The 14986-nt window shown below is 37.7% G+C and overlaps 1 protein-coding gene across 1 annotated transcript in view; it reads left to right on the forward strand.

The window, feature by feature from the left end:
* LOC111873877 (DNA-dependent protein kinase catalytic subunit) overlaps positions 1-14986 on the forward strand; it is an 86909-nt gene that overhangs the window by 25794 nt on the left and 46129 nt on the right. Inside the window, exons 19-25 of the mRNA XM_023868935.2 lie at positions 404-554; positions 1657-1933; positions 4518-5061; positions 5903-6067; positions 7746-8002; positions 10153-10437; positions 14243-14473. Coding sequence (XP_023724703.1) covers positions 404-554; positions 1657-1933; positions 4518-5061; positions 5903-6067; positions 7746-8002; positions 10153-10437; positions 14243-14473 — 1910 coding nt within the window. The remainder of the gene's footprint in view (positions 1-403; positions 555-1656; positions 1934-4517; positions 5062-5902; positions 6068-7745; positions 8003-10152; positions 10438-14242; positions 14474-14986) is intronic.

Consider the following 14986-nt stretch of genomic DNA (forward strand, 5'->3'; position numbering starts at 1 on the left):
CCACTTCTGGCCTATTGTAGCAGGCCCAGATGATAGGTGAGTGTGATTGTGGAGCAATTGGTGGAATGAAGATTGACAGGGAAAACCGAAGTACTCGGAGAAAACCTGCCGCAGCGCCACTTTGTCCACCACAGATCCCACTTGACCAGACCAGGTATCGAACCCGGGCTGCTGCGGTGGGAAGCCAGCGACTAACCGCTTGAGCTATGGCGCTGCCCATGCCATGACTGCTTCCTTCCGATTTATCATCCTGCTGTTCAACACTATATAATCCATGCTACTGACAGCATTGTCAGTAAAGGATATGTGACTTTCTCAGTTAATTTCAATTTAGTTAACAAGATTTTAAAGTCTGCTTTAGTGTCAGCATTTTAGCATTTATTAGAATCTGTTATTATGGTAGGAAGACAACATTCGTAGAAAGCCACCGGAGTTTGAAGGAATTCTGTTGAAAGATGCTGTGTCATGGTTGCTGTTGAAGTGTGGTACAGTTCAAGTGGAATGCAGACACAAGTGCATGGAACTGGTGTATGTATTGGCACCATTGCTGCCAGGTAAATCTTGAAATAAGACTTTAAGTGCAAGTTGAGTTCTTCACTCATCTATGAAAATGTTTTTTTCCTGTGTTTATGTTTGTCATGATCACATTGAAGGCTTCAGGTTGAGACTGAGCAGCTGTTTGACGTCTTAGTTACATATATGCAGATATTTTGGTTTATAGCCTTAATATACAGTATTTACATGGATTGTAAGGAAAGGTATTTTATTTTAATTCCAAGGCAGGAGATACATTTTATTTGCAATTGAAAACGCGTGTTAAGAAGCTTCATGTAAACAGCGTTTCTGAAAAATTATGCAGCATGAAATCAATCGTGATTTGCAAACTACTTTCTGTATTTGCATGTTTCTTTTGTATTCAGTTTGAAATCTGATTTGTGTGGGATTTTCTGCTTGAGAAGGTGGAGCAGTGAGCGACAAGATAGCCAAGCACTTTCTGCTAGAAACTGTGGGATCTCGGTGTTTCCTGATTTTGTGACAAAGGCTAAAAAATCTATAGCTTGGAGATCAGTTTTTAAGTTCTGAACCCTGAAGTGTAATAAATGGAAAGAGCATTGTGAAAAGTTAAACAATTCCATCTAGTGTGACTGGTTACTGGTGACTGGTCACACTAGATGGAACTGTTTAAATTTTCATGACATTGTTAGTATGACGGACCAGAATGAAACAAGTCAAATGGAAGGAAGATTATACAGCAGTATCACAAGGTTTATAAAACATTTAAAGTTTTATTTTATTTCCAGGTGAGAACAAGTTAGCGTAAGATTTTGTATTCTGATTCATTAATCAGAAAGAAAAAATAAATTGGTTATTAAAATTATGAATTTATTAATGATTAATTCAGTCATTGGAGTGTGATGACTTCATCATTGAATAATATATTAGTTTTGAAAAGTTCAGTATGCTCCTTTCATGTTTGGCAGCAACAAAATTTGGAGTTGAAATATTAAGAGGAGGACATCTTTGACATATTTCTTAGAAAATTATCTTGAAGAGATATTGCAAAAATTTTTTGGATATGCTAGTGACTGAAGGAAAATGAGAAAAAAGTTTTATTAATTGTAAAATACATATGTCTGTATGTGTGATCCTCTTTAGTTTGTAAATCTGGAAGTGAATTTGTGAGTTGGTATGCTGCCACTCACTCTTGGACATCCATAATCCGAATATGTGAAGGCAGTAAAGAAAGTGGAGGGATAACAGTCACTCCTACTCTGAAACATTTAAGAAACGAAGTGGCTCTTGTCTATGTGGTACGCTGGCTACGTATGGTTCTCACCAGCTTTGACTGTTATGTGTGGCTGTTTGGTGAGGAACTAGTGAAACCTTCTGTGCTGTGGGGGACTGAAGGCCTGGACAATACAAGTGAAACAAGGTACAGTACATGAATGTCATACTGTTCAGAATGGGGAATGTTTTACAGAACATCTCTTGTTTATTGTTTTTAAAGGGACAAGGTAGCATCAAGTGTATGAATATGTAAGCACAAAGAATTGGTAATATATACCCAGAAGAAGAATACAGGCACTCCTACATGCTGTAGGTATGGAAAATTATCATATAATACATAAGTAATTATGGAAGTGAAATCCTGTAATCATACTATTTGTAAAATTGATGTCAGAATTACAAGACATAGCTACTTACCTTAGAGTAGAGTGATCAGTATTATTATTAGTCCTTATCACTAAGAGTGCTATCTGTGTTACATTACATCAGTGTGTGTCAGTGCTGAGCGTTGTATTACCCCAAAATACGAGAGTTGTTTGGAAAGTAACTGCTGGTGACCTGTTAACAGAACAAACAGTGTGAAAAAGAATTTTTATTACATATAAAAAATACTTACATTCTTAAACTGCTTCTCAACATAGTCACAGCCTGAACTGAGGCACTTGTCATATCAGGGAATAAGTTTTTATATGCCTTTGTCAAGCAGTGTGCAAGGCAACACATTTTAGGAAGCATTAAAATTTCGTGAGAAAGGGCTTGTGCTTAATTGAGCCTTATCTGTGTGTATGTATGTGCATGCATACATATGTACATTATGTAACTGAAAGGTGCAGACAAACTTTTGGCACAAGTTCCACATACCAAAACAAGAAAAAATGTCCCTACCAACATGCATCCAGAAACATTTAATTTTGGAGTTGTGGCTGAAAGAGTACATTTATAATAAGCGCTCAGAATGTCCCCTACTGACATTCAATGCTTCGACAAATCTCATCATGGACCTTTGCATCCGTTGAAGGATACTCTGGTAGTTGCAGATAGTCTGACAGGCATCCATAATGCGATGAAGTGCCTCATCATTGTCAACAAGAACTGCATACATGAGGGATTTTAGGTGTCCCCACAGGTAAAAATCCAAATGATTCAAATCTGGCAAACATGGAGGCCTTGTAATAGGTTCTTCTGCATCAGTCATGATGTGTGTTATTTAGAACATCTTGCACACCACAGCTAACATATGCCAGAGCACCTTTCTGCTTGTACCACATTTATGGTCTGACTGCCAGTGTTATGTCTGTAATTGGTAACACTAGAAACACATTTGAAGAATATGCAGGAGCCAGCAGTTACTACTGTACAAGAAAGATATGAGCTGTCTGAATTGATGACAATATGATGGTATTCTCTCAGGTATGACCCACAAATTAAATGCTTCCAGACACATGTTGATATGGACATTTTTTCTTGTTTAGATATGTGGAACTCATGCCCAAAGTTTGTCTGCCCCATTCGCTTACTTCCTATATAGACCAGCACATGCATTCATATGATTCTGCACATATATGCAGTGTGTTTACATCCATACTTAGTGTTTTAATAATATGGTTGTAATGTAGATAAATAGTATAATGAAAGTAATGGATAGTACATCATATTGTTTCTTAAACCAGTCATACAGTGAAGGTTTGTTTCATTTTCATTTTAACATTCATAGTTAATTTTCTCTTTCTTTATTTGGGATATTTGTGCTGTAGGTGGAAGGAGCTGTTTCAGAAATTGCTGATGCACTTCATTACAGGCAGAACAGGATTTGTGAATTTTAACTTCCTATGCTGAATGCAAAATATATACAGTCAACTCTCAATTATCCGGGGGCGGATTAACCGGTTTGCGGCTTAACCGGGGCTACTGAGGCTTTTTTGAGGCTTATATGTTGTTTAATATTCATTCACTTTTGTTTCACATTGTGAGTTGTAACACTATTTTCGCACTAGTATGAACCGAGCTCTGCATTCTTTGGTCCCATTATGCTAACACAATGTTCTAGGGTAGGGGTGAAAGAATGCAAGGATTTGTGGAAAGTTTCAAGGACAGATACATCGCCCCAGTTAGTATCTTTGTATCGATCCTCAAGTGCGTTAGCGAAATATCAGGGTGTAAAAGGAAGCATGTTGTGTTAAGTATTCAACAGAAAAAGGAAAATGCCGCGAAAAAGTAAACAACAATATTAATTTTTTTTTATGTGTTAAGTGTGAATATTCGTAAAAAATGTTGGATGTTGTTGAAGACTGTGATTGAAATAACTAATTCATATTTCAGTGTAATGTAAAAAAAGTATTAAATAGGCCATGAGATGACATAAAAATGAGGTTGAATAAATTTAAATACAGGTAGGCCTATAGTATTATGAAGGTACAGTATTACAATACTACTTTTCATAAAATTTGTCTTAACCGGGTTTTCGATTAATCGTGATTTCCATCCCCACCATTATCCTGGATAATTGAGAGTTGACTGCATATATATATATATATATATATATATATATAATGGCACATGTTGTCGTTCTATGTTTTCTCCAACACATGCTTGTTTATAGTTTGCCTCAAACAGGAAGACAAGCTACATTATTTTTATAGAAAAGCAGATTGATGTGTCATGCCCAGTACATGATTACTCACTCCTTCCATTTCCAGACAGTGTGTTTATATATTATTCTTATGATGCAGGATATTTGAAGCTGCAGTATATTTCATACAGCACGTGTGTCACCGTGATGCAAGTTCTGTAACTTGCTTGTTGAGCACTGACACTAAAGATGTCCTTGAAATTACTCCTTGGGAAGCAGAGAGTTTTGACAGAACTAAGTGCTTCGTCACTATCCGCCTGCTGGACATGATATCTACTGTTCTGAAAAGTGGTGAAGCAGGTTGTTTACCCCACTCTCTGCTGAATCTGCAGTTGTGGCAGCTGATTGTAGCATGTGTGCTGCATCCAGGCAGTCTTGGCTTTGATTTATATAACACCGAGGTTACGGATGGTCTTCCAAAGAATTTAATACAGCTATTAGGAGTATTACAAGAAACACTGCCATCTTCGCAATTGGAAGAATTGAATTCAGAACTTGGGAAAGCTGTAAGCAGTATGCAAACTGATGTGCTAAGTAATCTACAAGACTCGTTGAGAAATGATAAGGTTACGCTTGAACAGAGGCAGCTTCTCAAGGGATTAGAGATTCTTCATAAATGTGGCATGCTCAGTCATATTGTAAAGGTATGATAAGTGCCACTGTGCCATAAATACACAAATACACTGTATTTTTAAATTGGTATTCTGTTCAACAATGCCCATTTTTAATGTATAAATATATTAAACAGCAGATTTATTTGAAATCAAGTTATTATATCTTTTTGTACTTCTTCCACCACCAGCAATAGAGTTAAGCTTTGTGATGCTCTCTACTTTTGATGTTAGACACCTACCTTTATTTTCATATGAGACCGGATGTTTTAGTTCATTTTATGGTTTCCATTGTTTCAACTAGGGCTTCTGCCAGACAATGTAGTGTGGTACCGAATTTATCCAAGTCTGGTGTAAGGCTTTTCCTGTAGTATATTAAAGTCATACTAAAATTCATAAGGGGCACACAGTAGTGTAGTTTGTTGAGGCACTATGCTACAGGCTGGGAGGTCGCGGGTTCAAGTTGCGATGAGGTCATTGGATTTTTTCAGTTGATCTAATCCTTCCAGCTGTACTATGGCCCTGGGGTCTACTTAGCCTCTAACAGAAATGAGTACCAGGAATATTCTTGGAATGTTCTTGGGGGTAAAGGGCGGTCGGCACGTAGGGCTCACGCCCTTGCCACCATCTATGAGCCGATTATCTAGAAAATGTGGAAACCTCAACATCTCAGCCCTATGGGCCTCCATAGCCTGTTATAGGGATACCTTTACTTTACTAAATTCATAAGTAAGGAAATCTTTAAACTGAATGGAATGCACATACCTAGTTATAAACCAAGATAAGAAGTTCTGTGATGAAAATCCAGTAGAAAAATACATAATTAAATAATAGAATTTTGAATGGACTTGATTTTCCTTTTCATGACTACCAGGAACTGCCAAACCAGTATGGACTTGATGGCAATCAGATTGTAAAGCACTTGTTTTCTGCATTGGTTGAAGGCCAAGGTGACATGAAGCGGACTGTTGTGCTGCAGCCAGCAGCCTTCTCTTATGCAGAATCTCTTCTCAAGTTTGCATTTTTACTTAATAAAGAGGTATGATCAAGTCATTTCAAGACAAAATGTTGGTATATTTGTAAAATAGTTCTACATTCTAACTATAGAGCACTATGTAAGATTTGAGGCTTTCACGGCAGTGACTATGGAGAAAACAGTCTTCTGGGATTTGGCACCTTGTATATATGGTGTTAGCCGACGTTTCGGAGGAACGTATCACCTCCATCTTGAGGGTAGAAGGAAAAATATAAGAAATCCGCAAGCGAAGAGACCGTGAGAACCGGTAAAAGCAGACTGCAGACTGCAGACCAGTCTGCCAAATCCCAGAAGACTGCTTTCTTCTTATAGAGCACTAATTTTTACAATTCATGTTGTTAACCAAGTAAATAAAGAATTCACTGAAATGGCAGTATTAATTTAACTGTAAGCTAATTTTATATTCCTTTAGGACACCTTAATTTCAAAACTGATGAATAGAGACTGTACAGAAATGTTGCAGCACATTGGTGCTCTGCATTACATACCTTATTACACTCTACATATGATTGCCAAAGCTTTAAAACTTAGAAAGATTATGAAGAAAGTCGTCTTCTGGGTTTAGGCGCCGTGTATTCTTCATTTTNCATTTTTGTGTCAAACTTGGAAAAATCTGTGTGGAATCATGTAAGATGTATGCTGAAAGTAGCCCATGATAATGATATTGTGACCTTCGAAGTGTTGTGGTTTGAAATGGTTCGTGTGGCCATGCTGCCCTCATACACTAGTGATAACTGATGACTTACAGAAGACTGACATTACCTGACTGAGTAATGTTGAATGGCTGGGTGCTGATAAAGACTAATGTTTTTTTTAATAATGTAAGATGAGTGAGTCTAATAATCCTGTGGTAAATTGGCAGTGAAAGTACTAAATCAGTGGATAAACTAATTATAATATTTATATGTACATAATATGAATGATGTAAGAAGTTCAAAGAAGATGCTGAATAACAAAAATTGAATGTGATTTCTGCTTTGTAGTTAAGTGTGTTAGTATATTTCATCATAATTTATGGTGGAATTGTTTTACATGTACAGTATCAAGACAACAGGTTCACTTAAATTTTAAATTTGTACTTTAACCAGATACTCAAGTGCATGGAGAACAGTTCAAATTTTAAACATGTTTTCCCCTTCCAGAGTGTAATCTGTGTTATCATTTGGCTCACATTTTGATATTTGATTCAAAGATTTTTCACAATTTGAAAAGACAGGATTGTTACTGCAGCAGGTAACAAGGAAATTAATTTGTATTTAAATAAAATTGTTTTTGGAATAAAAGTCATTGGTCCTGAAAAATTAAAGGTAAAAATAATGCTCAGCATATTTCTAGTTTGAATGTGGTTTCAAAATAATTTTCATTTAACCTAGAAACTGTCACAGCCTCTCAGGTATTTATGCTGCCAGTGACTCATTTGTGGAAGGTCAAAAGGGCTTTCAGGAATTCAGTTTTGTGTGGATATGAGGCAAGGCAATTATGACCAATAGGTATTCAGAATTCTGAAAAATCATATTTCATGCATAATTTGTTTCACTCTGCAGTTATGAGCATGTTTGGTATGAATATTTTTAACAAATATTCCAGTAATGTTTTGCATTTGGAGCAATCAGTTGCTAATGTATGAGTAATTAAATCCCACTCATATTTAACAATGTGTGTTCTGTTTATTAATGTACAGGTAACTACTGTAATATGCTGTATAAAGGAGCAGGCCAGCATCCAGAACCCTGCTACTCATTCATCTGTACTACATGGTGACTATTTCTTTGTCACATTTCGCTCTGCCATTCTGGAACACATGTTGGCATGTTTTGAACATTCTGTTAGTTGCCTTATAAAAGACATCAGTGCAAATAATGTGCAATGGGTAATAAGCACTGTGACAGAAATATTACAATACTATGCCAAAATCAGAAAGAGTAAACATCAAGACAGGTGAGTTTCTTGTATCACACAGTTTACTTCAGACACCAATACATGCCACTGTTTAAGGTTACCCTAGAATATTATTGTGCCCTAATCCTAAATGGGGAAAATGCAAGGAGATTCTGAACTGGAACCGTGAGCATTTTGCCTACAGTCCAAAGCCTGTAATTTAGGCACTTTAATTTGAGATTTAAAATAAATTTCCTATACAGTTTTCACTACCTTAACCACTATGCTGAACAAAGCAATCATATAAGATGTAAATGAGTACATTAAAGATTAAAAACAAAAACTATGAAAAATAACGTTGTAAAAATATTTCACCAAAATATACGTGGTTTAAGAAATAAGTATAATGAAATATTGTGTCATTTAGAAGAGTATTTTTTTTCTTTGGCGCTACAGCCCTCATTTGGGCCTAGGCCTACCTCCATGAAACTCTCTGTTTCACTTTGGTTTACTAGATCTTACACATATGGTAGGACTCCTTGGGCGAGTGATCAGCTCGTCGCAAGGCATCTACCTGTAGACAAACACAGAAAAACGCACACAAACATCCATGCCCTGAGTGGAATTCGAACCCACGATCTCGGCTTCCGAGCGAGCGAAGACAGTGCATGCCTTAGACCGCTCGGCTACCATGACTGGCATTTAGAAGAGTATACACCTCAAGTACTCTATTTCACCGAACATCATCTTGGTAGTGATGAAATAGTTCATATTAATTTGGCCAATTATACTTTAGGTGCATATTATAGTAGGATAAATTTCAAATGATATACTCAAAGCCTGTAAAATCTTTATTAGTGAACCTATAAGTTACTTATGTAGCAGAGCTATGCATGAGGGTATTTTCCCAGACAGATTAAAATATGCTACAATTGTACCAATATACAAAAAGGTGATAAAAACTTAGAATCAAATTACAGACCTATATCCATATTGACGTCTAGTGGTAAGATATTTGAGAAGGTAGATTGTAGATTGTTAAAACTTTGAATGATAATAGTATATTAAGCAAATACCAGTTTGGATTTAGAGAAAATCAAGGAACTGAAAATACAATTTATAGACTTATCTCTGGAATACTAGACTCATAAAATAAAAAAATGCAAGTCTGTGGGATTTTCTGTGACTTAGAAAAGGCTGTTGATTGTGTTAGCCATGATATTGTGATGTATTGCGCTATGGATGACGCCCCTCCCTCCCCACCAGCCGTGACGTGCTGAGCGGAGCCGAAGTGAGCCGAGTCCAACAGCGGTTGCTAGGCAAAGCGAGTAATCAGCGGTACCCATTATGTAACACAGGACGCCTCAGTTCTCCCATAAAACTCGAGATGTAAAAGTAAAATTAAATTACTTGCATATGGTTTTAGTAATGGCATATGACTGTTAACTGCATCACAGATGATGAATGTTACATCAGCACTTCACTAAATATTTAACATTGAATAATAAACTCGTCATTTTAATGATTGTACCTATTGTCTAGAAAATAACTTATGTATCTTTAAATAGCCTTGTGTGTAGTCACTGTATATTCTTGGTTTCTCTTGTGTGAGAACTCCATTGGGACTGTACATATGTTTTGTATTTATATGACATATTCCACATCCTACAGTCATTTCGACTAACTTTGGATCCATGGAATGCAATGCAATGTAATGTATGTAAATGGATTATAATAAATGGCAGTCATACCAAGGAATGACCTGCTAGGATAGGAATAGGATACTATCCCTGCAGTAAGTGTCTGTGAGTCTGGGTTTCAGGATGTGACAGGATCCAGTACAGGTTCTTCCGCCTCATTTGTGAGAAAGTCTGACATTTACAAAGAACAGGACTACATTGCAGTTCAGACCACATGTTCAACTGTGGGTCAGATACCACTTTGTTAGCATCACTGCTGTCAGGAGCAAAGGAATTTGCTGACTGGCTGTTTCTATTTACTGCATTCCAAAACTGTGATAGCCTGCCAGAGTTAAGTAAATGTAACTGAATCCCTCCACCACTGGGAAACAATACTATTATACAGAAACAGGATAAATTTGTTTTAAAGATACCATTGAGAGAATTTTTTTAATTTTGAAAGAATGTTTGGTTCTATATAAATACAAATAAATCCTGGTTATGTACAATGATTGTTCTTTATTTTTTCAGCACTACATTATGTGCATTTGAGAGGAGCATAGTGAACCACTGGAACAAACTAAGCAGTTTTGTTGAAGGTAATTCAGAACAAGTATATCAGCTTCTGGGTCTTGTGGTTAATTTGGCAAGAATTATGCCACAACCAGACAGAGGACTTGCTAGGTGTGAGGCCCTTCAGAAGTGGGTTATAACACAACTCACTTCACGGGATTTACAGCTTCACTACAAGAGCAGAGCTCTGGATCTTTTGGTATGTCTTGCAGGCCCACAGGAGGATACCAATCAAGAGCTAAGGTAATAGCAGTTCTTGAATTGAAGACAGTTTATAATTGTGTGTGAGTGTTTTAAAGATGCAGCAGCAGCTGTGGCTATTTGTACCTGGATAAGAGTCAAGTTAATCATTTTTGCTGAACCCAGTATTTAATAGAACTAAATTAAACTTTTGTTAGACTACATGATGTCCTGACTAAGGCATATAAAGGTCTAGAAAGTAATTAAGATAAAAGTTTGATTATGAACAGAGTGTAAAGCATACTGTGTCGGAGGGCAGCAAGGTCTTCAAACACAGTGTGTACAAAATTACTGCTGGTGTTATAAACCTTAATATCTGCTTGTTATGTATACAGTTTGGCAAATTGTTTTCTTATCCATGTTCTTTCTCTTAAAGTTTGGATACTGTGTTCCCCATTCTGAAACAAAGCACACTTCTGGTTCTTTCTTCTTTACATAGGTCTTAGCAGGCACGCGATAGCGTGGTTGGTTGAGGCACTATGCTACAAGCCAGAAGGTCGTGGGTTCAAGTTCCGATGAGGTCATTGGATTTTTTTCAATTGACCTAATCCTTCCGGCCGCACTATGGCCCTGGGGTCGACTCAGCCTCTCACAGAAATGAATACCAGGAATTAATTAAATAATTTTCCTGGGGAGTAAAGCGCAGCTAGTGCATAAGGCTGACAAACTTACTGTCATCTTTGAGCCAATTGTCTAGATAATGTGGGGCCCTCAACATCTCACAACCCTATGGGCCTTCACGGCCTGTTACAGGGATAGCTTTAGTTTTTTTTCATAGGCCTTAGCAAGCTTCTCTGTCCTCAGGGTCCATATTCCAGTACTGCTCTAGGCAGACAATCTGCTATCATCTATTGGTCATGTTCCTAATGTTGCAAACTACTTGAGATCATTCTTTGTAGCACATTACACTACCGTATAAAATAATCTTATAACAGTGCCTGGATTATGTGCTTTTGGTATCCAGGAATAAGAATACTCAGTTGGCTCAAATTCCACAAATGGTATAGTAACCATTCTGATGAATACTGTAGCTGATACTTTGAGTGTTAGAAATGAAGTCCGCTTAAGAATGATTATTGAGTTAATTTATGAAACTCTGCATTTGCATTCATTAGATAAAACTGAGATGAGGTTACTGCTTCTTTGTAGAGGCTTAAAAGCTTGTGGAAGACTTCTGTTGGTAATGAAATCTTGAAATGCTCTCATCTGATTTCATTTCAACTATTGAAGTCTGCTACACAGATATCTTACAGAACATTATCAGGCTAGGTTTCATGGTATATGACTTTGATGCAGTTAGGCAAGTTATTCTTGTCTTTGAAGCTATCCTTGTAACAGGCTGTGGAGGCCTATGGGGTTGTGAGACATTGAGGCTCCCACAGTTTCTAGACAGTCAGCTAATAGATGGCAGTGAGGTTGTCAGCCTTATGCACCAGTTGCCCTTTACCCACAGGAAGATTCCTGGTACTCTTTTCTGTTAGAGGCTGAGTTGACCCCAGAGCCATAGTGTAGCTGGACCCAATAACCTCATTGGAATCGAACCCACAACCTTCCAGCTTGTGGCATAGTGCCTCAATCAACTATACTATCACATGCCCCCTATTCCTGTCTTTACTCAATCTTTTCTCAGTTGATGTTTGTAAGATTTAATGAAACCATCAGGGTTCATGGTGTAATATGACGTTTCATTACATTTGAGTGGTCTGTGCCTTTAGAATACAGCTTTTATTCTACATCTGAGTCCTGAGTTTTTAAAAATACATGCCTGTCTTTTTATAACCTAAGACGTGAATTATTTTCAAAATTTCACTCCTTTTATTCAAAATAGTCTCCTTCTGAATCAATACATAGCTGGAATCAATTGAAAAGTTTTCAAAAACAGTCACTGTACTCCTTTTGTGGAATCGCATTTAAAACTGCAGTAGATTCCCTTTGGATGTCCTGGATGGTGTCGTGATGGTCTCCTTTCATTGCCAACGTAACTTTTGGGAAAAACCAGAAATCTGCTGGAGCCAAATCTGGCAAATACGGAGGATTATGAAGGATTGTGATCCCTTTCTGGCCAAAAAATTGTGCATAATCTTCGATTTGTGGGGTGGGGCGTTGTCATGGAGGAGCGACCAGGAACCTTGCTCTTGATATTCAGGTCGAATTCGAAGAATTCTCGCCCACCAACACTTGAGGACTCTGAGATAATAATCAGAATTCACTGTTTGACCTACTGGCAGAAATTCTTTGTGAATGATTCCTTTGGAATCGAAGAAAATGGTTAGCAGTGTCCTTACTCGACTCTTTTGCATGCACACTTTCTTTGGTTTTGACTTCTTTGGGCTCAACGCTCAACCATGCTGCACTCTGCCGCTTTGTGAGAGGCTCATATTGAAAACACCATGTCTCGTCACCAGTAACAATCAATTTTGTGTCACTTTGGGCCGACCATAACATGTCTTTGCAGTGTTCCACTCTGGCATGTTTTTCATCACCTGACAGCGTGTGTGGTACAAACTATGCACAGACCTTCCGTTTGTCCAAATTCTTGGTCAAAATTTGATGCACAGTACTTTTTGGTATTCCCAAAAGCTTCTTGATGAGTCTTGCAGAAACACATCTGTCTGATGCTAGGATTTCGGTCATTTTTTCACATTTTCTTCAGTGCGACTTGTTCTCGNCTTGGCTTTGATGCACGTGGAGCATCTTCAGTGCCCTCCCTGCTGTCACGAAATACAGCATACCATCGAAAAATGTTTGAGCAACTCGAACAGTCATTACCGTACACACTTTTCATCATTTTGTACGCTTCTCCGGCTGTTTTGCTTAACTTCAAACAAAATTTGATGTTGGCTCTCTGTTCAACAGTCACTTTCCAACGAGCGTCAGAACAGTACTGTTACATTCAAGGTCAGAACACATGATACAGCGATGCTTGCGCTTTGAAATTATAGACAGCCACTGCTGAAACTTCAAGAATCTTAATGCCACAACTCACCAACAGATGGCATTGCAAGGCAANAAAAAAAAAAAAAAAGAGTCCTAATGGATCCTGGACACACCGTGTATGTTACAAATTCATATGTTGCATTTGAACTTCCAGCAATGATGCTGGTAACTTGTGGAGAACATACCAATAAATTCAGTAAAGTTCTGCAGGGGTTATATTCTTCATCAGTCCATTATCCATGATTGTTTCATTTAAAGATCTCTGGGATGTATCTGATAAAGGTGATTTGAAATGCTAGACCAAAGCATTGTGATTGTTCCAAAATGGTGAATCAGACCTGGAAACAAACAATTATGCACTCAGAATTTGACCAATCTTTAATGGCTTAATTTCTACATGTTATACAACTTTGGATCTATGCTGCATCGGACTTTTCCAGGCGTTTTCCTTTCCAGAGAAATTAAAAGTCCCAAGTCCTTAGCTCCCTCAAGGGCTCACACTGTCAAGTGCTTACCTGTGGGTCTTTCAGGAAGAAATAATAGTAACTCTATATTAAGAAATCTGCAGGACCTCTAGTATGATGAACAGTTTGTTTTAACTTAACTGTAACTGATAATATCCTTACTAGTAGCAAATGTTTTTGTTATATCTTTCTTCAGTTTCTATTCTTTGAGGTGCTTTTTGCTGGTAAGTGCTCCATTTACCTCATACATAATTTTTCATACTACTTTATTTCTTTGTTCCTTCAGTTTCACTTTCTGTAATTTGTGTTCAAATCTTTTTTATCATCAAGAAATTTGATCCTTTAAGTTGAGTTTCAAAATTAACATTACAAGGTTCTTAATAAATTGAGTATTATTTTCTTTGTAGGTCTGCTTTGCAAACATTGAGAGAACAGCATTTTCCTCAGCTGTCAACTGAGCTCCACTCAGGGAGTGTAGGTTATTCTGGTTTTGTGAATGCATTCCGTAAGATCTTACGAGGACTGGAAGAGTCGGGAAGTTGTGTGATATTGCTTAGTGTGGTAGCCATGGCAGCCAGTGAGTCACAACATGTGCTTGAAGACCAAATACAGAAGAGTTTACAGATATTCATAAAAAGGTATTATCCAGTTATTTCAATTAATTATCATTTCAATTTAAGGAATATGAATTTTAATGTCCATACAAATGTCAGTCAGGTGGTATTTCAGAGACACATATCACCTTCATCTTCAGGGTCAGAGAGTAAATCAAGCGACAGACCAGTACGAAGCAGGCAGGAAACAGAGCAAACTGCTTGTAAAAGAGCACATTATTATGTAGGCTAGGCGGGAACTTGCAGGTCAACAGGTCCACTCTCTTTGGTTCTCTGAGATACAGAATAAATCAGTGGGAAACACTTACTACTCTGGGCTCTGCAAGTGGCCAGTTGTGCCACACAAGTGTATGTGTTGGGCAGGATAATAACGAGAATAGCAGACAGGAAGCCAGGGTGAAAAGAAAGGCTCAGGGTTGATGAGTGCCAAGAGGACAGATTCTCTGCTCTGATAAGGACACTGTGGCTGGCTTGAGAACCTGTCTTGAGACTCCTGTGATGGTGGCTTCCTACAATCTTGCAGGGAACAACTGAAAG

Source organism: Cryptotermes secundus, unplaced genomic scaffold, assembly GCF_002891405.2.
Source record: "Cryptotermes secundus unplaced genomic scaffold, Csec_1.0 scaffold459, whole genome shotgun sequence".
In the NCBI taxonomy this organism is placed as follows: Eukaryota; Metazoa; Arthropoda; class Insecta; order Blattodea; family Kalotermitidae; genus Cryptotermes; species Cryptotermes secundus.